Raw genomic sequence first — 27,390 nt, forward strand, 5'->3', positions numbered from 1 at the left:
TTTTTTCCATTTACAGTATAGCACTGTAAAAAGTAAATATCATCGATTTGACAACAAAAAAACTATAGCAGCTCAGACACCAGACTGTCATCGTGAAAATAACAGCGGTACCGTTTTCCTGTTTACAGTAATGCACTGTAAAATAACTGTAGATTTTAGGGTTAAAAAACTACAAGCTCAATTGCGAGAGTTTTACCGTAAAAAGAAAAGTTGTACCGTTTCTTTCAATTTACAGTAATGCACTGTAAAAAACAACAACTAAATCCCTCCTTTTTGGGACCACCCCAATTTTGATAGATTTCACCACCAGGGGTGCAAATGAGACATTCTCTATTAGATGCAATGGTTTTCCTTATTGGGACCATGATTTTGGTACTAACTAACTTTTCCCTCTTGATGTCTCAAGACATCACACACACACACGCACACACACACACGCACGCACGCACACACACACACACACACACACACACACACGCGCACACACACACACACACACACACACACACACACACACACACACACAAACGCATGCACACATGCACACACACACATGCTGATATATATATTTGTACACACACATACATTTTCACACACACACATACTTATATACATACACACACACATTTATATATACACACACACACATTCATACACACACACACACACACATATATAGACACACACACATCTTTATACACACGCACACACACACACACGCACGCACACACACGTATATATACACACACATGCACGTATACACACACACACACACTTATATATACAACCACACACATGCACATTTATATATACACGTTCATATACACACACGCATACACACACACACCTTTATACACACACGCACACACACACACACACACTCAAACACACACACAAACACACACAAATACTTATATACATACAACCACACACATGCACATTTATATATACATGTTCATACACACTCACATACACACACACACCTTTATACACACACGCACGCACACACACACACACACGTATACATACACACATACATGCACATATATATACACACACACACACACACACACACACCGTCTTTTTCACTTTTAAATGATCGCAAAACCTTTGATAGCTTCTCTCGTCATCTTTGGGCACTTTACTCTCTTTCCGCCTTGTCATTGTTTTTCTTGGGGTCAATACACACACGCGCTTACACGCACTCGTGCACACGCACGCACACACGCACACGCACACACTTTTTGTCCACAGTATATGCATGTCGTGTGTATGGGAGGCAAAAAGTCCCATCATGGACGATAACAACAACATTAACAACAACGAGGTGTCAGCGAACAAATAAGGGTCACATGGCGTCGCCATAACACTGATTCGTTCAAGGAGGTTTGTGTCGGGACGGAAACTCCAACACTTGTCAGGTGTTTGCCGCCCAGACACTCTCATTGCGCTCACACACATTCTTTTCCTCCCTGGACACCAACTCTCTCTCTCCCTCTATCCCCTCTCTCTCTCTCACACACGCACACGCACACACACACACACACACACACACACACACACACACACACACACACACACACACACACACACACACACACACACACACATACACGCACACACACACTCACACACACTTACACACAAACTAGAATTAAAACTGCAGTCTAAGAAGAAACCGTCTTGATTGGTCGTGAGAGGAGGCAGAAATTCAAATCTTCAACCAATCAGAAGGCGCCTCTCCCCCCCCCCCCGGCCACTCCCCGACCCCCCTTTTGGGCGACCTCCCACGTCTCTCCAATTTCCCGTCCACTGAGTTGCACGCCATGTACGATGTCATGGACTGGACTGCTTTTGTTGACCATATAAGGTCAGATCATGTCTGCCAAGCTCCTCCCACTCCTGTTGTATCGAACATGATGCTGAGGCCTTCCTTGTGAAAGATTTATTTTGTGTGCACTTTTATATAAAACATTCATTTTCCTCTCTAAAATCTTTTTTTCCCCTTTAAGTTTATGGTGTTTTTTTCCAGCTGTGTGTCAAACAGTAATTATGTTTGTTAGTGGAATATTAGATATTACATTTAATTATCTGAAATAGAAATTCACAATCCAGCTTAAAAGTAACACAAAAGCAATCATGTTTTGTTTTCTGTTTTGTTATCAAATTCCATTTTGGTCAACAAAAACAGCCTGTGCTGTTTATTGAAATTTGAACTCCAAACAAACACAAAATAGTATTCTATTTGTATGCTGAAAATGATCAGAACTCCAGCATTTTATAATATTGGTAGAGAAAAAGAAGATAATATGTCATTTCTTAGGAAAGAAAGAAACATAATAAAATGACATTACTTCCTACAAAACTCTTTATAGTCCTCTAGAATTGATGTCAAACATTATTTTTAGATATATTTATATTCACTGAATTTTCAAAAAAGTAAAAGGACAAAAAAGAGCATCCCATCATGACTATTTTTCTTCGCTGTTCCCAGAAATAATAATGACAAACAGAGATAAGAGGAAAAACTATATTTGTGGCAGAAGAAGTATATTTCCATCAGCAAATGTATTGTTAAAAAAAAAAAAAACCTTGTATAGAAAAAGTATGTGTTTGTCACGGCTGTGAAAAGAAGCTTTAAGTCAAAGGAAAGAGTGGATTTAATGGAAGAATTTACAAATAAGTAAAAAAAAAACAAAGCAGAAGTGATGAAATGATTTCCTTCTACAAAAAAATAATTATGATTCTTGATCTGAATCAATAAAATAATCACTGCTTTCTTAGAACTTTAGAAATATTTTTTCTTATTAGCAGACAGTATACTTTATATTAACTTGTTCAAATACATTATAGTTGAATAAGTAAATAACACACTTATAAAAGTATTGTGTTGTAAATATCCATGAAACTCTTACAGTGTTTGCCCTCTACTCATGAATAACATCATATAATTATTGTTTTCTTAGATTATTTCATAGTCAACTAAAAAATAGTCATCAATTATTGTAATTAAAATAATAGCAGAAATGATAGCATGGAAACAACATTATTGTTCATTTAAATTGGAAAAAGAAGTGAGAAGCGGGTTATTCATATTTTATTCGTTTCATAATCATGTATGAGTGTTTTTACAAATGTAAAAATAAAAGGTATGTCAATTTGTGTGCTCTTATCTAAACTAAACTGCAGAATTTAAATGATCTTTGTAATAAACTCCAGATAAAAGCATTCAATAAAATACATTATTATCATTAAAACTAATGCCTTATCATTCAAATGAATGCCTTATCATTAAAATTAATGTCTTGCTGGCTGGATTTAGAATTTAATTCACTTTTGCATATATGTTCTCTTTAACTAATACAGTAATAATGAAGACACTTGTGGTTATCAATTGTAAAAAAAAAACAAAAAAAAACATTCTCAACTTTAAACATAAAACATATTTTCTGCTTTCTCCTTGTCAGGTTTTGTTCTCACATGTTGAAACAACGACAGAGAAATTCCTACAGGTTAGTGAAGTCAAATCACCTTTTTTTCCCTTATAATTAATTATCTACTCCCTCTGGTGTAAAAAAATATTGTTTCATACTCAAGTCTTTTTGAAGACAAAAGTTGTTTTTGTAATATCATAAAACAAGATACTGTACAGGTGAAACACATTATAAACTTCAGATTCATCTTCTTGTGGAATGAAGATAAACATGTCCTTGTAATGAATACTACTAATAACTAATACATGTTTAGGTGGTTGCATAGCATCTTTTGGAAATCAGAATGCTCTCATATTTACAAAAAAAAATAAAAATGAGTGTGTGTTGTATATTGTAAAAATGACACTTAAAAGTTAGTTATGGTATTAGTTTATTTGGAACATGTTTGCTGTTCCAATATAGTACATCACATATAGTTCACATCTCAACATGTCCGAAAAGGAATAGGAAGAAGCAGAACTTATTTACTCCTTTTTTTCCCTGTTTCAAGCAATTCCTAACACTTCCTGTGCTCAATCTGTAACACAAACAAAAATTAATACATAATCAATAAAGTTCAATATTTTCAGGCCAGGTCTCAATGTGCCAGTTTTTAAACATTTCTACAGGTTTGTAAAAAAAAAAATCACAACATCTTTCTTTTTTCACAAAGGAAGTGAAATTATTGTAAAAGTTATCAAATAATTATTAAGAAGATTAAATATAAGCTAATAAAATTAAGACATCATAACCACATGAAAAATAGTTAGGAAAAAGTTGTAATTCACATCATTTGCTGAAAGTGTAATGGATGATAGATTATGGCTCATTGGCCAGTAAAGTTTAACGTGTAGTGTAAAATGTCCATAAATGTACCTCAAACAAGCCAATCAGTGCCAGTGTCACTAATCAATCAAACAGGAAACATTTCTATTGACGATCCATTTACAGTATTAGGTTTATTTGGTTAGTTTGCACTGAAACACAACAGTCAAATAGTATACAAAAAGTTTCCACAAATAAAAAAGTTGGTCTGTGTGTGCTAAATGTTAGTTATTTTATCCTATTAACTTGAATAATGCAAGAAAAAAATCAGTGCTTGTTTGTACTGTATTTGATTGTACAGGTATGCATACTGTACACATTTGATGTGATCCGGCTGTAAATAATGAATCTGTTTGTTTGTGCTGTGGGGACTTTTGTTCGGCAGCCATTTTGTGTTCAAGCAGAGGCTGTCGGCCATTTTGTGCTTGTAGTCACAGTCACTGCTTTGCTCGGGCTGCCGGTCAGACTGGAGAGGAAATGTTCACAAACCTCTGAAAACGTGCTGACATAGACGACTTGGCTTCTAATCCCAGAAAATCTGGAAAGTATTTGCAGTATCTGATTACTCAAGGGGGTTTTTGACAGAAATACTGCAGTTCTGGTGACACAGACAGAAAGATTACAAAGGTAAACATGTCTGCCTCTTTGGTTTCACTCGTCCTTATCATGCGCACAGAATATCAAGGTTGTGGTTATTGTTGTACTCTTTATCGTACACACACAATATTATTGTTGTACTGCAGGGGTCACCAACGCGGTGCCCGCGGGCACCAGGTCGCCCGTAAGGACCAGATGAGTCGCCCGCTGGCCTGTTCTAAAAATAGCTCAAATAGCAGCACTTACCAGTGAGCTGCCTCTATTTTTTTTTAAATTGTATTTATTTACTAGCAAGCTGGTCTCGCTTTGCTCGACATTTTTAATTCTATGAGAGACAAAACTCAAACAGAATTTGAAAATCCAAGAAAATATTTGAAAGACTTGGTCTTCGCTAACTGACAAAGAAACAGATAACAGATTTGGTGTCCAGTTCAAAGTGTGACATGATTTATTTAAAAATTTGAGAGTTGACTTTTGTATTTGACATGAGTTATTATTTGTACAAACTTGGTGCAAAGTAATTCATGATTTGTTAAAAAAATATTAGTGGCTAGCTAGTTAAAATGGGATATTGTGATTTCACAAGACTGTCTTAGAAGTGATCATTTGAAAATGTTCAATTTGAAAAATGTTCACTTAGAGAAAATATAAAAATAAAGTGTTGCATATTGATATGTATCTGTTTCTATATATATTTATTGTGAGAAATCATTTAGATGATCAGTGTTTCCACAAAGATAAATATCATTAATTATTAATAATAACATAGAGTTAAAGGTAAATTGAGCAAATTGGCTATTTCTGGCAATTTATTTAAGTGTGTATCAAACTGGTAGCCCTTCGCATTAATCAGTACCCAAGAAGTAGCTCTTGGTTTCAAAAAGTTTGGTGACCCCTGTTGTACTGCATATCATACACACACAAGATTAGGATGGCCTGGGGTGGACAAAGACAGTAGTGATAGTCAGTAAGATAGTATTGAGTAGAGTAGAGGAGTATGAGTAGTGATATTAGTAGTAAGTTCAAGTGTAATAGTGGTAGTTGCAGTAGTCAGAATAGAGGATTAATAGCAATGTCACACATGTATAGAATAGTAGTAGAATAGTAACAGTAGCATAATAGAGTAGTAGCAGTAGTACACTGCTAAAACTGAAATCTAAGTAAGATGAAATATCTCAAATAAGGGTGATATTTGCTTATTTTCTGTCTGATAAGATCATTCTTCTCACTAAGCAGATTTTATGTTAGAGTGTTTTACTTGTTTTAAGGGTTTTGGTCCTAAATGATCTCAGTAAGATATTACAGCTTGTAACTGAGATTTGATGACCTATATTGAGTAAAACATGCTTGAAACTAGAATACCAACTGATGCAAAGCTGTGTCATCAACACTCACAAGTATAAAACTACTTTTTTAAAGTAATCATTTCTTACTTCAAGCATGAAAAAAAAAATCATGATGCCGAGCGCATATCATTATGTCAAGATAATGGCACTAGCATTTACTTAATTTAAGAATATTTTTTCAACATATTGAGCAAAAAGGTCTCTTTTTTTCTACCAAGAAAAATGCACTTGTTATTAGTGAGAATATACTTATTTTAAGGTATTTTTGGGTTCATTGAGGTTAGCTCATTTTCCTTGTTTTGGAAAGTCTTGACAAGCCGAATTTTCTTGTTCTATTGGCAGATAATTTTGCAAATAAAATACCCCTATTTTTTTTTTTTTTCTTGTTTTTGAACACTGACTTTTTGCAGTGTAGTAGTTGTAAGAGTGGAGGAGTAACAGTAGTCATAAGTGCAATAGTAAAAGTGCAATAGTAAAAGTAGAAGAGTATTAGCAGTAGTAAGCAGAATAGTTGAGTTGAGTTGAGTTGGAGTTTATTTGGAACATGCACGCATACAACATGATACATCACAATTTCCAGTTCCTCTGTTCAACGTGTTCGAAAAGGAGTAGGAAGAAGCAGAGCTCATTTTATCCTGCCCCTTTTCCTTTACGTAGCAGTTGCTAAAACTTTTTGTTCACTTCCTGTTCTCAATTTATTCGCAATATATACTCCATAAGTAATAACAATAAAAAATAAAAAAAAGTAAATAATAATTGGTGAAGTAAGTTATATTTCTTATGGTGAGATGAGTAGGATTATCTTGAAAATGAACGGATGGATGAGATAGCTGTAGCAATAAGAGTAAAGGAGTAATAAATTAGTAGTAGTAAGTTCAGTTCAGTTTCAGTTTATTTCGAATGTGCATACGATACAATGCAACACATCACATTTTTCCAGTTGTTTCATTACAACACATCCGAAAAAGAGTAGGAAGAAGCTGAGCTTATTTATTCCTACCCCTTTTCATACCATAGCAATTTTATCCAATTTCCTTGTACTCTGTAACAGAACAGTGAATAAATCAATAATAAATAAATAATATACCATAGTAAGAAAACAAATAGTAAATACATAAATAATCTTTATCTCAAACCAAGTAGAGTCAGTCTAGCCACTGTGGACTGAGTCGTCCCCGTGGTCTCCTGCCGGTCGGATGCGCCCTAAACACCTCCCCAGGGAGGCGGACGAGGGGGCAATCTGACCAGATGCCCGGACAGCCTCATCTGGCTCCTCTTGATGTGACGGAACAGCGGCTTTACTCTGAGCTTCTCACCCTATCCCTAAGAGACTCATTTCAGGCGCTTGTACCCGTGTTCTTGTCCTGTCGGTCATAAGACAAAGCTCATGACCATAGGCGAGGATGGGAACCTCACCTATGGTTAATAAAAATAATCATCATTCAAATTAAAATTAGAAAATGCAATAATCATAAAAACAAAATCAAATTAGAATCAATCAAAGAGTGTATATAAAATACTTTCAGTTGTTATATGCACAACATAATAAAAGTGTTTTTTAGCCTGGATTTGAATATCGCCAACGTTGAGACCTGTCTCACATTTTCTAGAAGACTATTCCAGATTTGAGGAGCATAAATCTGAAACACAGCCTCACAGTGTTTGGGCACCAGCAGGAGACCACTACTCCCTGAGGTTCTCAGAGCTTGAGATAATTCATACGGCTCTAACATGTCAGAGATGGACTTTGGCACAAGACCATGAAAATACTTGTACACAAGCAGAGCTGTTTTGAAGTCTATTCTCTGAGCAACAGGAAGCCAGTGCAGTCACTTGAGCAGTGGTCTAATATGGTCGTATTTCCTGGTTCTAGTCAGGATGCGAGCAGCAGCATTCTGGTTGTACCGCAGCTGCTTTACAGCTTGTTCAGAGAGCCTAGTGAGAAGGACGTCTAACCTGTTGGAGACAAAAGCATAGATTAGTCTTTCTAAGTGGGATTTGGACATTATTCCTCTGATTTTGGCAATATTTTTCAGGTGGCAAAAAGCTGCTAATGTTACTTAATGTGGGAGTTGAAGTTCAAGTCTGAGTCTAAAATAACCCCTAAATTTTTAACCTGATTGTTCGGTTCCAGAGAGAGAGCCTGAAGGTGACTAGTAATACAGTAGTTTCTCTTTGCTTCTGTGGGCCAAAGACTGATGATTTCTGTTTAGTCTGAGTTTAGCTGAAGAAAATTGTTTAGCATCCACACACTGATCTGTTCGATGCAGCGACAAAGTGAATAAACAGGTGAGATTAGAGGACCTACTTTCTGTCAAACTGTCAATCAAAGTGATGACGTCATATACATTTCCATCCTATCCATTTTCTACCGCTTGTCCCTTTTGGGGTCGCGGGGGTGCTGGAGCCTATCTCAGCTGAATTCGGGCGGAAGGCGGGGTACACCCTGGACAAGTCACCACCTCATCGCAGGGCCAACACAAACAGACAGACAATATGAATGTTGTTATATAAATTTAATATGAAAAAATAATTTAAAAAAACTAAAGTCCCGCCCTCTGACATCCAGCTATTTTCTTACATTGTTTTTATTTATTTTTTTGTCCTGTCGAGCTACTCAGGCAAATCATATTGTTGATGTAGATGCTCATATCGGCTATACAAATGTACTTTACAAAAGAGAAGTGTGGGATACTTCTTTTGTTGCCTTATTTGTATTTGACTTTAATAAATGGATTTATATTATTATTTGGTGCAGCTGGAGGGGATAGAAAGAGAAAAAAAGGAAGACAAAGGGGGAAATTGTGGGGACAGGAGGGGGATAAGACAACAACAGCAAACACAACAATAACAATCACAACAACAACAACAATAGAACAATATCAGCAAATAGGATATGTACAAATATGATGGTAAAAGTGATAGCAAAGAAGCAGTTAGTGAAATAAATAATAATACAGAAATGACAATGAACATTATTATACTACAGATGGAGCAATACAAATACCAATAGAAATAGCACTATTGATAATGAATAATAACAATAATTTACCTATATTATCAACATTACAATTGTTCAAATGCAACAATACATATATGTACTAATACCATGAAATACAAAAGAATGCAGATAAATGGGGGGGAAGAAAGAGAAGCTAACTATATTAACCTTGTAGATTGTTATAGTACAAATAGGTTAAGCTTTGTCAGTGTGTTACTCAGTTTCCCGTAGGGCAACAACGTTAATATATATTTGATGAAACGTGATCATGAGCTGAAATCCAGCTATGATTTGGCTGATCAATCCATTAATGATGATAATGTATTTTATAGACAGTCTGATACTAACAGTATAATTTGTCAGATGTCTGTTGTTTTGAAAAAAATAATCTATATACGTATATATGTATTATAATACACTTTACAGGTCTTTGAATGATTTAAAAATAATATTTTATATTATTAATAAATTTACTATGTTTAATTTAACAGGAAAGTTATTGCAGCCGTGTCCCAAGTTAGGGTTTAAGCGGTTTGAACAAAAAGGTGGGAGTGCCCCTCCCTGTCTGTTTTATCACATTTTCAGTGGATTGACATAACGCTGACCTGTTATCAAAGCTCTACGATGGGTGATGTGGGGTCCCTACCCTCTTGTCTGTTGCAGTTTAAAACCAAAATTGATAGCTGTTGATTGACATAAACGATGAAAGGTTTGTAGCCCTGGGCATGGAAAACAAGGAGCAGTCATATAACCGTATGCATGTGAAGTTCAGCCAATATCAATCTATAAGGTATGTACACACAAATAGTTTGTTAACCTAGCCTTAATGAATAAATATACAAGTGCAGTAGGGTTGTGGGAAAATTCAGCTCTTAAACATGTAAAATCTTGCTACCAAATTTTTTTATAAAATCCTAAAATTTTCAACATTTTAATACGTTTTGAAAAACAAACTTGCTAAAACCCTTGACAAACTGAGTAGCGAATGAAAAAGAAACAGAAAAAGTGATTGCAAAAAATAATTGGTGAACAGGTTTGGGTCTGGTTGAACATGACTTTAATGAACAGATGTACACATGCAGTAGGAGTACCCTGCTTATCCATTATGTGTACTATTGCAAAAATGTGCATAGTGTACAATTGTAACAAAAATCATTAAACTAGGAAACATTAGATACACATACAAATAGCACCCCCCGCGATCCCGAAAGGGACAAGCGGTAGAAAATGGATGGATGGACAAATATAGTTTACATTGTTATTGTTGTGAAGACTATTATTAACGTCACCTTTTATTTCCGCCGTCTGTTAGTTTTGAAAATGAGCCGTTCTAAAACACTAACATACAGGAAGCTGTTATTTGTTTTGAAGAACAAACAAGATTAGATTTAGGAAAAAAACAATGATAAAAGCATGGGAATGGATGGTAGTCTAATAGTACCAAAACAGTCACACTACACAAAACATTGTAAAATAAAGAAGCTTGGTTGACTTGCAGTTATTCATTTAATTAAATTGTGTTGTATTGTTGCAAAAGGACAATAAAAGCTTCTAATTGTTTCTTTAAAAAAATCATTGAAATTGATTAAAAAAATATACACTTATAATGCAACTTAAATTCATGATCCATCCATCCATCCATCTTCTTCCACTTATCCGAGGTCGGGTCGCGGGGGCAGCAACCTAAGCAGGGAAGCCCAGACTTCCCTCTCCCCAGCCACTTCGTCCAGCTCTTCCTGTGGAACCCCGAGGCGTTCCCAGGCCAGCCGGGAGACATAGTCTTCCCAACGTATCCTGGGTCTTCCCTAGGGAGGCTTCCGGGTGGCATCCTGACCAGATGCCCGAACCACCTCATCTGGCTCCTCTCGATGTGGAGAAGCAGCGGCTTTACTTTGAGCTCCCCCCGGATGGCAGAGCTTCTCACCCTATCTCTAAGGGAGAGCCCCGCCACCCGGCGGAGGAAACTCATTTCGGCCGCTTGTACCCGTGATCTTGTCCTTTCGGTCATAACCCAAAGCTCATGACCATAGGTGAGGATGGGAACGTAGATCGACCGGTAAATTGAGAGCTTTGCCTTCCGGCTCAGCTCCTTCTTCACCACAACGGATCGATACAGCGTCCGCATTACTGAAGACGCCGCACCGATCCGCCTGTCGATCTCACGATCCACTCTTCCCTCACTCGTGAACAAGACTCCGAGGTACTTGAACTCCTCCACTTGGGGCAAGATCTCCTCCCCAACCCGGAGATGGCACTCCACCCTTTTCCGGGCGAGAACCATGGACTCGGACTTGGAGGTGCTGATTCTCATCCCAGTCGCTTCACACTCGGCTGCGAACCGATCCAGTGAGAGCTGAAGATCCTGGCCAGATGAAGCCATCAGGACCACATCATCTGCAAAAAGCAGAGACCTAATCCTGCAGCCACCAAACCAGATCCCCTGAACGCCTTGACTGCGCCTAGAAATTCTGTCCATAAAAGTTATGAACAGAATCGGTGACAAAGGGCAGCCTTGGCGGAGTCCAACCCTCACTGGAAAAGTGTCCGACTTACTGCCGGCAATGCGGACCAAGCTCTGGCACCGAGCATACAGAGAGCGGACCGCCACAATCAGACAGTCCGTTACCCCATACTCTCTGAGCACTCCCCACAGGACTTCCCGAGGGACACGGTCGAATGCCTTCTCCAAGTCCACAAAACACATGTAGACTGGTTGGGCAAACTCCCATGCACCCTCAAGGACCCTGCCGAGAGTATAGAGCTGGTCCACAGTTCCACGACCAGGACGAAAACCACACTGTTCCTCCTGAATCCGAGGTTCGACTATCCGGCGTAGCCTCCTCTCTAGTACACCTGAATAGACCTTACCGGGAAGGCTGAGGAGTGTGATCCCACGATAGTTAGAACACACCCTCCCGTTCCCCTTCTTAAAGAGAGGAACCACCACCCCGGTCTGCCAATCCAGAGGTTCATGATATTTATATTAAACTTGAAGATTACAAAAAGAAGAAAACTATCAATATTCCTACATTGTAGTGACAGGCAATTAAAAACATTGTGTTAAATATTTTTTTAAATATATGTGGATTAAATATTAATAGTATTTACACAAAGCATGGATCAAAACTTTTTGTATTATTCATTCAAAGTCATCGCTTTGATTGACAGTTTGACAGAAAGTGGGTCCTATAGTCTCTAACAGGCCGACATTCTCCTGCCCTCAGTGACACGTAGATCTAGTTGGCATCTGTGTAGTTGTAGCAGGACACATTGAAGTAGTAAGTAAGATAGTAATTGTGTAGTAAGCAAAATAGTAACAGTAGTAAGCGTAAAGGAGTAATAGTACTAGTAAGTAGAAAAGGTAAAGGAGATATAATAGTAGTAAGTAGAATAGTAATTATGTAGTAAGTAGAATAGTATTAATAGCAGTAGTAGAGTGGTAGTAGTAGCAAGAATAGAAGAGTAACGGTAGTGTGAGTACAGTAGTGGTGTTAGTAGTAGTAGTAGTAATAGTACACTGTTCCCTCGCCACTTTGCCGGTCAGTAAGGATCCTATTTTCCCGTTTGCTTCTTAAGTGTTTTTTACACATTTGAAGTTATGCACATTTCTCGTATTCGTATTTTCCCATTCAAATTAGACAAAAGTGTCTAAGTAATGAATGAAGATGAGTTTACTACTAATGAGGCAGACGTTGCCGTGGCGTCCTTTTTTCTTGGTTGTGTGAACATATCGCAAACATGAAGTTTTCCTAACAATTGTGAATGTCTTTGAAATTGAAAAGGTCATATCATTCCAGGCAGTGCTTGTTACGCGTACGTGTGTTTTGCGTGGTGACGTAGTGTGTGTATGCACGCTACAACAGCTTCTTCCTCTTGGCTGGATGTGAATAATATTTTGTTGATGAAATGATGAAAATACATTATCTGTCAAAACATCAATGGAATCAATTGATAGACGCTATATTAAATATGTAATTTATATGAAATAGTGACATAGTTCAATGATCACAGTCCACATAAAATAATATAATAAAATGCCTGTTAGTACCAGGATGTTCAAACATGGCAGATATACGCATGTGGTCGCACTCACAAGACAATGATGTGTGTTTTGCTTTTTGATGGTTATTACAGTGTGGTGTTATGGTCCTTTTATCCTCATCTCAATGGATGTTTGCAGGTGTCTCAACTGAAGTGATCAAAATAGATTTGATAGTCCGAAAGTTCCTTTTATAACTTTATTTAGTGGGGTGTACACTTCATCCAAACTTCAAGGGCAATATAATGTTTCACCTTTCAGGGGCAGGACTTATTCCAGTCTCAGAGGCATGTAAGAACAAAAGTACTTAAGTCGATGGGAGTATGCTCATTTTAAGGCAATAATAAATGATAAAATCAATAATCCTAATATAATAAATTCACAAAATTAAATATTGTAATTTAAATAAAAAATAAAACTTAAAATAATCATGCAATTGAAAAAAAGTAAATAAAAATGAAATCATAAATTCAAAATCATAACAATATAGAACAAAAATCATAGAATCAATAAAAAAGTGAAGGAAAAACAGAATGCTGTTTTATGTTAGTTTGTGAAAATATATTTGATCTCTTCTGTAGTGTGCCTGAATGTTGCCTGACATGAACTATTACATACTGTAATGTACTTCATCGAGTACAGTTACATGCCATTCTAGAAATGGAACCACTTTGTTGAATATAATTTTTCAAAATTACTGCAAGGCCAATATTTTGTATGCAGTAATTGTGTGAATGCTCCAAAACATTCACACATATGGTTTTATACACCAAAACTCATCTATTTATTAAACTTCTTCAACTTCTTCTTCTTCTTCTTCTCCAGATTTTGGCGCGCTCTACCTTCCACATTTTTCACCCGATTCAAACCGTTCCAACTTCAAACTGTTCAGCCTATTCGGGAATCGCGGGATTTCCCTGGAAAAATTCCAAAAAATTCCAGATATCCCAGAATTCCAGGTTTTCCGGGACATTTTTCCCATTCAAAATGAATTTGCCATTTTTCAAACTTCGACCATTTTCAAATTTTTCAACCAATTCAAACCATTCCACCTTCAACACGTTCCATTATCCTGGAAATTTAAACTACAAATTTTCCAAGTTAAAAAAGATTCCAGGATTTTCCAGAATGCTTGGTTTTCCAAAGCCCTATTTCCACCCTTTTTTCTGCCGACTACTCCTCCCACATTTTTCAACCCACTTCAACCATTCTACCGTCAAAACATTCCTCTTAATAAGGATAAAAAACAAGGGTGTTTTTTGAACTGGAAAAATTCTCTGTTTTCCCGAAATTTCAGGAATTCCGTAATACCATTTTTCAATTTAACATGTTACTACTTCAACATTTCTCGACCGATTTGCAAAATTCCAACACCAATCATTTCAACTCATTCAGACCATTCAAGTTTTTTTCACTATTTTCATAAAAATTCCTGCTTTTCCCGAAATTCTTCAAAGTTCCACAATTCCCACATTTTTTAATCTGATGCAAACAGTTCTAACTTCAAACTATTCAGCCTGTTTGGGAATTGTGTGCTCTACTTCAAAAATTCTAAAACAATTCCCGGATTTCCCATAATTTTTTTTTTTTTTTCATTTTTCCCATGTAAAATGAATTGTCCATTTTTCAAACGTTCACATTTTTCAACTGATTCAAACCATTCCATCTTCAACACATTCAACTCATCCTGAACATTCTAACTACAATTTTTCCACGTTCAACAAATTTCCAGGAATTCCTGTTTTTTTTTAACCCTGTTTCCAACCTTTTTCGTTTGACTACTCCTTTTCCTTTTTTCATCCAATTTAAACCGTTCCACTGTCAAAACAGGTTTTGTGTCAGAAAAAAAACCCAAGTTGGTTTAGGAACTACAAACATTCCCGGTTTTCCCAAAATTCCAGGAATTCCATAATACAATTTCTCAATTAAAAAACTGTTACTACTTCAACATTTCATGACCGATTTAAACAATTCCAACACCAACCAATTCAGCTCTTTCAGGACATGCATGTTCCTAATAATTTTCAAAAAATCCCACTTTTCCCCAAATTTCCAGGAAGTTCCCATTGAAATGAATGGGACATTTTTCAAAGTTGCACAATTCCCACATTTTTCAACCTACTCAAACCATTCCAACATTAACAAATTCCACTCACCCTGGACATTCAAACTAACACTTTCCCAAGTTCCAAACCAAATTCCGGTTTTCCTGGAAATTCAAACTCTTCAACATTCAAACCATTTCAACATTTAAACCGTTTCTACATGTATCCTACATTGCATTAGTATTTCAGTTCAGCGTCAGCTTTACAACATTCAAACCATTCCAACATTCAAACTATTCTTACTACTACATTGCAATTGTAAGCACAATGTTCTGGGCAAATTGAGTTATGTGGATCCAGATGAATTTGATCAAATGTGGTTCAGAGGAAACTGGATATTTGTTAAAGTAACTATGTAAAAAAGGGCGGGATTCAAAAAGTTTATACTTCTTCCCATTACCCTTTTGAGATATCCATCCATCCATTTTCTACCGCTTCCTTTTGAGATATGTTTAATTTAATTTAATTTAAAAAAAATTCTTAATTCAATTTTCTTTTTTTTTGTGATATAATAATCTTGCCAACAAGACTGTTCAATGGAGATATGTGTGTATATTATGTGCTACATGTATGATGTGGAGCTGACTATGACATACTCAATAAACAACAACAACGTTCTGTCAGCATTCCAGTTCAACTTCAGCATTGGAGCATTCACACACAATTCCTTCAGGAATTGCTTCATCTAGTTGATGTTCGGATTTGTATCAGGATATTTTTATGGCACTATCATTACACAAAATTAAACATTCTAGATGTCTTGTGTGTCATTTAATCATTGATTGGCAGTAACAAGCTACATATAGCTAAGCCACGTAGCTTAACTACATTTTCCAGCGGTTTGGCGGTAGCTTAGCTACTTTTTAATGAGTAGCTTTTCCTGTAGCTTAGCTACTTTTAGACCCATGTAGCCAGGTAGCTTACATCAAAGCTAGAAGCTACAAAGAGTGAAAACTGACTCCGAATACAGGCCAAAAAATATATATATATATGGAGAAAATACAATGACCTGGATGAATGAGAACATCCATACATACGGAGAAAATCCATGATGATCGGTTGGTGTTCATATGACGAGTCACAATTGGCTAAGGTTAGAGCAAAACATTGTGGACTGGCCAATCAGAGGCCAGATAAAACGGCTCATCGAAACTAGTAAGCAAAATCATAACATCACGCACTCATGTGACATGGGGACGAGGGAGTCGGAGACAGAGGGACGCTTAAAGCTGGCGACTCAAAAAAAAAAAGAAACACTCTCCCACAGATTCTATTTTTCCTTTAGTGATGAAGACGACATGCAGGAAACCCACAATAATGCGTGTCCTTGACCATATTTAGACAAATGTATGTGTTTAGAGAAAACAATGCCCAAAACCTTCGTTTTTAGTTGTTTACCTGAAAACTAAAAACTAAGTAAACCAAAATCATAACTGCTCTCTTCATCTAAGACGTCCAACACAAATTTAGGAGGACAAATTAAGGTGATTAAAGGGTATCTCTATCCTCCTTCAAAACCGCACTAAAAGAACACCTCCAGGCAACTTCAACCCTAAACTAACACCCTCCCCGGATTGTTGTTAATAATCAAATGTAAACAATCAAATGCAGATATTTTTCTTATGCCTTCTGATCTCTCTCTCTCTCTCTCTCTCTCTCTCTCTCTCTCTATGTCCACTACTTGCTGTACATATACTACCAAGTCAGACTTACACTGTTTCAATATTCATTTCTCTGTTCTCAATTGTTGATGACTGATGATAACAACCAAACCTAACCCCCACCACCCCACCCCTCCACACCCCGAATTGTAAATAATGTAAATAATTCAATGTATACACCCTGATGATTATCTTGTGTGATGACTGTATTATATGATAGTATATATCTGTATCATGAATCAATGGACCCCGACTTAAACAAGTTGAAAAACTTATTCGGGTGTTACCATTTAGTGGTCAATTGTACGGAATATGTACTTCACTGTGCAACCTACTAATAAAAGTCTCAATCAATCAATCAATCAATCAAAGAGTTGAGTCCATGAAAAGTTTTAGTGCACATAACCATTACCAACTGTTCCCAAACAACACACTAGTCATTGTTTTTTTTTGTCAAGATATAGATAGATTTTTTTATTTGTATTATTTAGTAGGTAGAGAAAATTAATATTATTCTAGGGGTGGGCAAAGAAAAGGCAAACTAAATAAATACATACAGTGGGGTGTGGGGACCCCTAGAGGTAGTTGTAGGGCGTCCCCAGCTAAATGACAGATAGTTAATAGTAATGGATCCTTATTGGGTCCATTTGTACACTCTCATTTACATTAACATTGATATTATGCATGTGTTCCCATAGATATAAATGCTGTTAAATGTAGCTTTGATGTAGCAAGCTACTTTTGCCGTATAGCTTGTAGTGTAGCTTGCTACAATTCTCCGGGGCGAGCTTCCCCTGTAGTTTAGCTACAATTAATCGAGAGTAACTTATAGCTTAGCTTATTTACATTTTCCAAGTAGCTTGCCCATCACTGCATTTAATATACTTTTCCTGTAATTGGTCAGTTTATATTTAGTCAAGTTTGGCTTCTGGACTAGAATTGAAAATAAGAACTAGTGGGATTTTTTCGTGCATTCATGAAGCAGCAAAAAAGTTTGCTGGCTTTATGCGGAGCTCAAACTTTTTTACTCACAGAATACATACGCAAAACATAATCACTCAATTTCTATACTTTTTTTTACATCATTACGGTACATGCAAAAAACATGTTACCTACCTACCTATATATATATATATATATATATATATATATATATATATATACATATCTTAGCTAGGGTTGTATGGTATACAGTATATTATATAATATTGCGGTATTCATGAATAAAAAAACGGTGCAATGTAAACAAATGCCTTGGGTGGATCTACACCTGACATCCACTCTAAAGATACTAAGTACAAGAGCGTATGTAGTCTATACTACTATGATTACATCAATATTTTTTACCGTCACAAAATCTTTTTTCTTCTTTAAAAAAGAAACTCAGGAAATACGTCCCTGGACACATGAGAACTTCAATTATGACCAATGTATGACCCTGTAACTACTTGGTATCGGATCGATACCTAAATTTGTGGTATCATCCAAAAGTAATGTAAAGTATCCAAACAACAGAAGAATAAGTAATTATTACATTTTAACAAAAGTGTAGATAGAACATGTTAAAACAGAAAATAACCAGATATTAACAGTAAATGAATAAGTAGATTAATAATACATTTTTACAGTTTGTCCCTTATAATCTTGACAAAATAATAGAATGATAAATGACACAATATGTTACAGCATACGTCAGCTGACAAATTAGGAGATTTTTTTGTTAAAATAAAGCCTATAATAGTATTTTTTGTGGTCCCCTTTATTTAAAAAAGTATCGAAAAGTATCGATATACATTTTGGTACTGGTACCGGTACCAAAATATTGGTATCGAGACAACCCTAATCTTAGCTAACCACTAAGATAGCTTGAAACAATACCAATAAATAAGTGCTTTTTTAAAGTTTAAGAAGTGTTACTTGTGCAATTAGAGCCAACTTGCAGCAGGCGAAGCCGGTTATCTTTAAACACCACCTACTGACCAAGTAGTTGTCTCTAATGATGTCACCAATCATAGGGATCTTGTAGAGATCGGTGAGCATAAGGCTTCATAACAATCGTAAGAAGTGTAAGAACCAATCATAGGAGTCATGAGTGAGGACTTCCCCAAAGATTTTCTTAATGAAAGGTATGCCATGCGTATGGAGACTTGGTGCTTGGGGCAGTATAGCTTGGTTGGTAGAGCGGCCGTGCCAGCAACTTCAAGGTTGCAGGTTCGATCCCCGCTTCCGCCATCCTAGTCACTGCTGTTGTGTCCTTGGGCAAGACACTTTACCCACCTGCTCCCAGTGCCACCCACACTGGTTTAAATGTAACTTAGATATTGGGTTTCACTATGTAAAGCGCTTTGAGTCACTAGAGAAAAGCGCTATATAAATATAATTCACTTCACTGCTTGCAGACATTTTCATCAAAACACACAATTATTTTATTTGAGTTTGCATGTCCATTATCTGGTGTGTGTTATCCTCAGTTTTTACTGTCCATCCATCCATCCATCTTCTTCCGCTTATCCGGGGTCGGGTCGCGGGGGCAGCAGCTTAAGCAGGGAAGCCCAGACTTCCCTCTCCCCAGCCACTTCGTCCAGCTCCTCCTGGGGGATCCCGAGGCGTTCCCAGGCCAACCGGGAGAGATAGTCTTCCCAGCGTTTCCTGGGTCTTCCCCGTGGCCTCCTACCGGTCGGACGTGCCCGAAACACCTTCCTAGGGAGGCGTTCGGGTGGCATCCTGACCAGATGCCCGAACCACCTCATCTGGCTCCTCTCGATGTGGAGGAGCAGCGGCTTTACTTTGAGCTCCCCCCGAATGACAGAGCTTCTCACCCTATCTCTAAGGGAGAGCCCCGCCACTCGGCGGAGGAAACTCATTTCGGCCGCTTGTACCCGTGATCTTGTCCTTTCGGTCATGACCCAAAGCTCATGACCATAGGTGAGGATGGGAACGTAGATCGACCGGTAAATCGAGAGCTTTGCCTTCCGGCAGTTTTTACTGTAATAATTGTAAAATGATCTTATTAACCAGCATATTTATATATTTCTTTCAAGTTTGCTCCCACCTTTGCCTGACACCTCCTGTAACTGAAGGAATAAAACCGAAACTCTATAATAATCTAGTCGGGCATTGCAGTATGTACAGTATGTATGTTTGTTTAGTAATATTGATATAATCCACACGTTCTCCCACATTTAGTGTTTGCAAACATGTTTCAGTAAATATGTGTGTAGTCCTACTTCATATCATAATTTGCTCTTTTAAGCCACTGCTGCTGCTTTGTTGTTCATATTTGTCATTGGTTCTCTGCTGAAAACGCCACCTCTTTTACAAAAATGCTAGAAAATGTGTCTTTGATTAACACAATGTCTTCTTTGGTTTAGCAAGCTAACATAGAATAGATCTGGCTTAATTAAAACCTGCTTCATAGTACAGACCTCAGGATTAACATTGGTAATTGTAATGGATCAATTTGTTCACGGAACAAGACCATTAGTTGTCTGTCTGGACTGCTGACTAAGCAGGATTTGGAGCAGACGTGAGTTTTCTTCCGGAAATTTCTCTGCTGCAATGACACATCCTCATTCTCTTCATCCTCACTGTGACATCATGCTCTGTCATACTTCTGTGTCATATACTTCCCAAACTTCTACATCTTGCACCACGTCATGCTTTCATCAAGCTCAAGTCATCCTGTGTGTGTGTGTGTGTGTGTGTGTGTGTGTGTGTGTGTGTGTGTGTGTGTGTGTGTGTGTGTGTGTGTGTGTGTGTGTGTGTGTGTACACTGCAAAAACTGAAATCTAAGTAAGATGAAATATCTCAAATAAGGGTGATATTTGCTTATTTTCTGTCTGATAAGATAATTCTTCTCACTTTTCAGATTTTATGTTAGAGTGTTTTACTTGTTTTAAGGGTTTTGGTCCTAAATGGTCTCAGTAAGATATTACAGCTTGTTGCTGAGATTTGATGACCTATATTGAGTAAAACATGCTTGAAACTAGAATATCAACTGTTGCAAAGCTGTGTCATCAACACTCACAAGTATAAAACTACGTTTTTAAAGTAATAATTTCTTATTTCAGGCATTAAATAAAAAACAATTGTGTCTCATAATTAAAACAGATGACAGCCAAACAAAGCAAACTATAACCTGCATAATATACAACAATTATTCTCAAAAAAAGAGGAGAAATATAATCTTAGAGAGACATGTAATTTAAAACATTTGTACACACGTACAACACTTAAGACCTCCAGTATATCAGTATGTGGAATTTAATTATGGAATGGATTAAGCAAAGCAATCAAACAATGTACTAATATGATCCACTTCAAGAAACTCTTCAAACTTAAAGTGTTTACAAAGTACAAAGAAGAAGAACCATGATAAACATTCTGAATTTATTCATCCAATCTTTCATTCTTTCACTCTCAAAATAATCTTACTTATCTCACCATATGAAATGTAACTTACTTCACCAATTATTATTTATTTACTTATTTTTATTGTGATTACTTATGGAGTATATTGTGAATAAATTGAGAACAAGAAGTGAACAAAAGTTTTAGCAATTGTTATGTAAAAGAAAAAGGGGAGGATTAAATAAGCTCTGCTTCTTCCTACTCGTTTTCGAACATGTTGAAAAGAGAAACTGGAGATTGTGATGTATCATGTTGTATGCTTGCATGTTCGAAATAAACTCAAACTCAACTCAACTCAACTCAACTCAAATGGAATTTGCTGTTTTATTTTCAATGAAACAATAGAAACTATGTACTCATATAGTAGTACAGTTGGCACAGTACAGTAAACTGACAGTTAATATTTAAACATTTGACATTTCAAACAATTTCTAACAGAAATAGTACGTGCACATTCAGATAAATGCTTCAAAATTACAATTAAAAAAAATTGTCTGGGGGCCGGGCTGTGTGTATATATATATTTTATATTTTTATTGTTTTCCTTGCGCACTAATTGACTGAAAGAGCACGCACTTGGCGATGATGTCATGTTATCGATGGAAAAATGCATTTTTAGACAATATGCGATTTGCCTGAGCAGCTAGGAGACCCCGAGAGTAACAAGCGGTTGCCTTCCATTAACAAAAATAAACTCGTTTTTGATATAAATTTGCTGGTTTCAAGAAATGTAATGCCGAGCGCATATCATTATGTCAAGATAATGGCACTAGCATTTACTTAATTTAAGAATATTTTTCAACATATTGAGAAAGAATGTCTCATTTGTTTTTTCTAACAAGAAAAGTGCACTTGTTATTAGTGAGAATACACTAATTTTAAGGTATTTTTGGGTTCATTGAGGTTAGCTAATATTACTTGTTTGGGAAAGTCTTGACAAGCCACATTTTTTTGTTCTATTGGCAGATAATTTTGCTTTGTTCAAGTAAAATAACCCTATTTTTGTATTTTTTTCCCTTGTTTTTGAACACTGACTTTTTGCATTGTGGGTTTGTGTGTGTGTGCGTGCTTTTTGTTTCAAATGGATCCCCATTAATTGCTACAATAACATAACATTGAAAGCTCAACAATGCATAGAAATGACACTCCAAAACAAAACATATGTGTTAACATTTTTGTTAATATTTCATTTCATTTCAGTACACATTTATATCTGATATATCTCACAATATAAAGTGAAAGCATGAATGCTGTGATCTGATGCTCAATATTACATATTTTACTGACTGACATGCTGCAGATCAGATAAACACACATAAATGTACGTTTGTGAAACAAAACTCTGTGAAAATATGACGTTTTCTGCCCCTTTGGTCACATTATTATACACACCTTATTGTACATTCTATTGATGTACAATATGTATGTAAGCTACATGATCCGATAAAGCATTGGAACGCATTTATTGGAAAAATAACTTATTTTCTTAACTTCAATATTAGGAAGCTACAGTAACGTTTAAACGATATTAAATATGATGTCATATTGTTTCCAAAAAACTACACAAGATCATATCTTTGTTATTATTGATCCCAACCAAAATAAATTTTTCAGCTAATGTAAAGTTCATCATATGGTAAATGTTTTTTTAATCCCAACTGACTTGAAATATTCACCATAATTAATAACACACACACACACACACACACACACACACACACACACACACACACACACACACACACACACACACACACACACACACACACACACACACACTGTATATATATATATATATATATACATATATATATATATATATAATATTATATATATATATATATATGTATATATATATATATATATATATATATATATATATATATATATATATATATATATATATATATATATATATATATATATATATATATATATATTACGTCTGTCAAGTGATTCATTTTTTAAATCAGATTAACCACACTCTTGAGCTGTGATTAATCATAATTAATCACAGGTGATTGCTTGCTTGCATATTTAAAATTTGCTTAAGACAATAGCCCAATATTTGGACACAAATACGAGTTTGTCATCAAAATGTAATACGGCACCTTTTTAAACGTTTTACTTAACTGCAGTCATTAATTTGCTTAAAACCTGGGGACAGTAAATATAGTACAAATTAAATGTACATTTTCAAAGTATTTGCAATAAAATAGCATACAAGGTACAGATAGTAAACACACCCATGAACAACTTTACATAGTGCAGTATTTACATCTGCATTTACACTTCCTTTAAAAAAAAACACATCTTAGAATATTCCTTCAGATCAGGGGTCCCCCGCATTGAGTTAAAAAAAATATGTATACCGTATTTTCCGCACTAGAAGGCGCACCTAAAAACCACAATTTTTCTCAAAAGCTGACAGTGCGCCTTATAACCCGGTGCGCTTTATTACGATTCATTTTCATAAAGTTTCGGTCTCGCAACTTCGGTAAACAGCCGCCATCTTTTTTCCCGGTAGAACAGGAAGCGCTTCTTCTTCTACGCAAGCAACCGCCAAGGAAAGCACCCGCCCCCATAGAACAGGAAGCGCTTCACCCGCCCCCGGAAGAAGAAGAAAAAACGCGCGGATATCACCGTACGTTTCATTTCCTGTTTACATCTGTAAAGACCACAAAATGGCTCCTACTACGCGACAAGGATCCGGTTCATAAAAAGACGCAATCTCTCCATCCGCACACGGATTACTACCGTATTTCACAGCAACTGATATTCCTGTGAACTGCACTGTGGAACGGGAGCACGTACGGTGAATATTCGCACCACAGGGAATGAGAAGTCATCCTTCACTGTGGTTCTAGCTTGCCATGCTAACTTCCACCCATGGTGATATTCAAAAGGAAGACCTTGCCAAAAGAGACCTTTCCAGCCGGCGTCATCATAAAAGCTAACTCGAAGGGATGGATGGATGAAGAAAAGATGAGCGAGTGGTTAAGGGAAGTTTACGCGAAGAGGCCGGGTGGCTTTTTTCACACAGCTCCGAAGGCGAACACACCTTCACTAAGACGGGCAGATAGCGCCGGTCGACATACGCCAACATCTGCCAGTGGATCGTAAATGCCTGGGCAGATAGTTTCGGTCACAACTGTGGTCCGAGCTTTCCGGAAGGCAGGATTCACAGAACTGCTGCACAACAACAGCGACACTGAATCCGATGACTTCGACGAGGCGGAGCCGGCCATTTTTGGATCCCACGCTTGCGCAACTTTTCAATTCGGACACCGAAGACGAAGAATTCGAAGGATTTACGAATGAAGAATAACTTCAGAAGGTGAGCGCTATGTTTATTTTGTGTGTTGTGACATTAACGTTCGAGCAACATTATGTTGCTATTTATTGCTCTACACCATTTTGAATTTTACTATTTGTTTGTGATTGCACATTTGCGTACATTTTGGGACAGAGTTGTTAGAACGCTGGTTTTCAATATATTATTAAAGTTTGACTGAACTATCTGACTGTTTTTTTGACATTCACTTTAGCGCAGCGTTTTTTTGACATTCACTTTAGCGCAGCGTAGGCGCGGCTTATAGTCCGGGGCGGCTTATTGGTGGACAAAATTATGAAATATGTAATTCATAGAAGGTGCGGCTAATAATCCGGTGCGCCTTATAGTGCGGAAAATACGGTAAAGTGTCTGGCAGCTGAAGGAACTGTGGGAATGTCAGAAAATACGAGTTGTCTGTTGTCAGAATTGTCTAGTTTTGTCCATCCTAGGAAACTGTGTATGTGCATTGCTTTAAGATGCTATTTTGAACTTGTGGTGCGACGATGATAAGAAAGTTTGTCGCTGCAATGCCAACAAATTACCTCAGTTTTATCCAAAGTTCCATCAGAGTGAGTTTTGAAGTGAAATTCCTCGCCTTTCATCAATTATCTTTGCACCGTGTAACAATAGGCGGCGGGTTTACGCGCGTTCACAACAAATGCTGTGATTAATTTTGATTAATTTATGATGACATGATTTTTTTTTTTATTAATCACGTGATAACGTTGACAGCCCCTAATATATATATATATATATATATATATATATATATATATATATAGGAGCATATGCATATGTATATGTGAATATATATATATATATATACACATACACATATAAAGTTACATGCTCATACTTTAACAAATGTCATATTAACAATGTTGATGGATACATTATAGATACATTATCCTACATAATTTTATTTGTATTAAATGTGTCTGTTTGAAAGACTTCAATCACTTTTTGTTCACTTGTGTTCGCTACAATTTTAGTCTGCATATACATTTGATACCAAATTGAAGGAAACATTTAACAAACATGAGAACTATATTTGAAGTATAAAAATACATACAAACAGCAATAAAGTTGGAAACCCTACCAAAAACACTGTCACACACGCGCGCACACAACACACACTTACACACGCGCACACACACCCACACACGCGCACACACGCGCACACACGTGCACACAAGTGCACACACGTGCACACACACACATACACGCACTAAAAAAACCACACGCATACACACACAAACAGGTTTCCCCCTCGGAACACATGAGCAAATAACAAAGCAATAATTGGGTTGACTGCATGTAAAACGTGTGTGATTGAAGAATTATTCATGAAATAAAATAAAATCTTCCAACGACAGCAACAGTTCTTTTCCTTTTGGACACATCTTGTTTATAAGACAGGATCAATAATTAGATATTTTATTTATGGTTGACATAACAGGTCAACAGTAACTGAGGCTTTTGAATACATTCTTTCATAGAGTTGCTGTTGCCTAAGTCTGCACATGTAGCCTATACTCTATGCTGTCATTTTTATTTATCTGCAGATTTTTTTTCAAACCTTTTTATTTGTCTCATATTTTAATTTGTACTGCATGTCATTGTTGACTACTGTGATAAGTTACTTTAACTGACTGTGGAAAAAATAAATATTTTCATTTTGCACCATCACTGTTAGGCAGTACTAGAAAATATTACAGGATATTTTTTTTCTCTTTAGGTCCTTACATATAGGCCCCCTTCAAAGTAAACAATGACAATTTCTATGGATTTGCCAATATATTTTGTCAAGTTACAGTAATCATTCATCACATGTGTCAAAAAGGTCGGGTAAAATGCCCCAAACATGTGATTTCTTATAGTAAAATAGGGTTTTTTCCAAATGTGGTTTGTATTTATCACTGTTCTGGGTAACTCACTCCAATAGTGTCTTCTCATTTGAAGTCTGTGTGAGTGAGATGAAAATAAAACTGCATTTTTTACAAATGCTTGCTTTATTTTCATGAATGGGCATATGTTTTGACCGAAGTGGGTCATTTTGCAAATAATTTAGGAATTAAGAAAATTGAATGTGGTGTTTGGAAACGTGTGTATATCTTTTGAAAAAAAGACACACAGTTAGTACAACTGTGTGGGAGCAAATGGAAAAAAACTGTATCTAAGGTTGTTTCCAGCCAGAAGAATAATATTTAATTTTACTGCGTTCAAACAAGCACATCACTGACAATGAATACACAGTCAGTTCACTTTGCAGTAATTCATTCAAAATATGTTTGTTTATTTGAAGAAGTACACAATGTAAAGTCATATTACCGGTACATATTAAGTTTGTAGCCTTTAAGTGTGTTCATGCTTGCAAATATTAAAATATCTTGTAATTTGTGTCTTCTTGTAATTTGTATCTTATTCCATCCATCCATCCATCCATCCATTTTCTACCGCTTATTCCCTTCGGGGTCGCGGGGGGCGCTGGAGCCTATCTCAGCTACCATCGGGCGGAAGGCGATGTACACCCTGGACAAGTCGCCATCTCATCGCAGGGCCAACACAGATAGACAGACAACATTCACACTCACATTCA

At 36.5% G+C, this 27,390-nt stretch overlaps 1 protein-coding gene across 1 annotated transcript in view; it reads left to right on the plus strand.

Annotated features, from left to right (window-relative positions):
• Window positions 1-27,390, plus strand: part of LOC133607275 (uncharacterized) — a 116,555-nt gene that overhangs the window by 64,537 nt on the left and 24,628 nt on the right. Inside the window, exon 3 of the mRNA XM_061961761.1 lies at window positions 3,468-3,512. Within this exon, the coding sequence (XP_061817745.1) occupies window positions 3,468-3,512 (45 nt within the window). The remainder of the gene's footprint in view (window positions 1-3,467; window positions 3,513-27,390) is intronic.

The sequence above is a fragment of the Nerophis lumbriciformis genome, linkage group LG09 (genome assembly GCF_033978685.3).
Source record: "Nerophis lumbriciformis linkage group LG09, RoL_Nlum_v2.1, whole genome shotgun sequence".
NCBI classification, from domain to species: Eukaryota; Metazoa; Chordata; class Actinopteri; order Syngnathiformes; family Syngnathidae; genus Nerophis; species Nerophis lumbriciformis.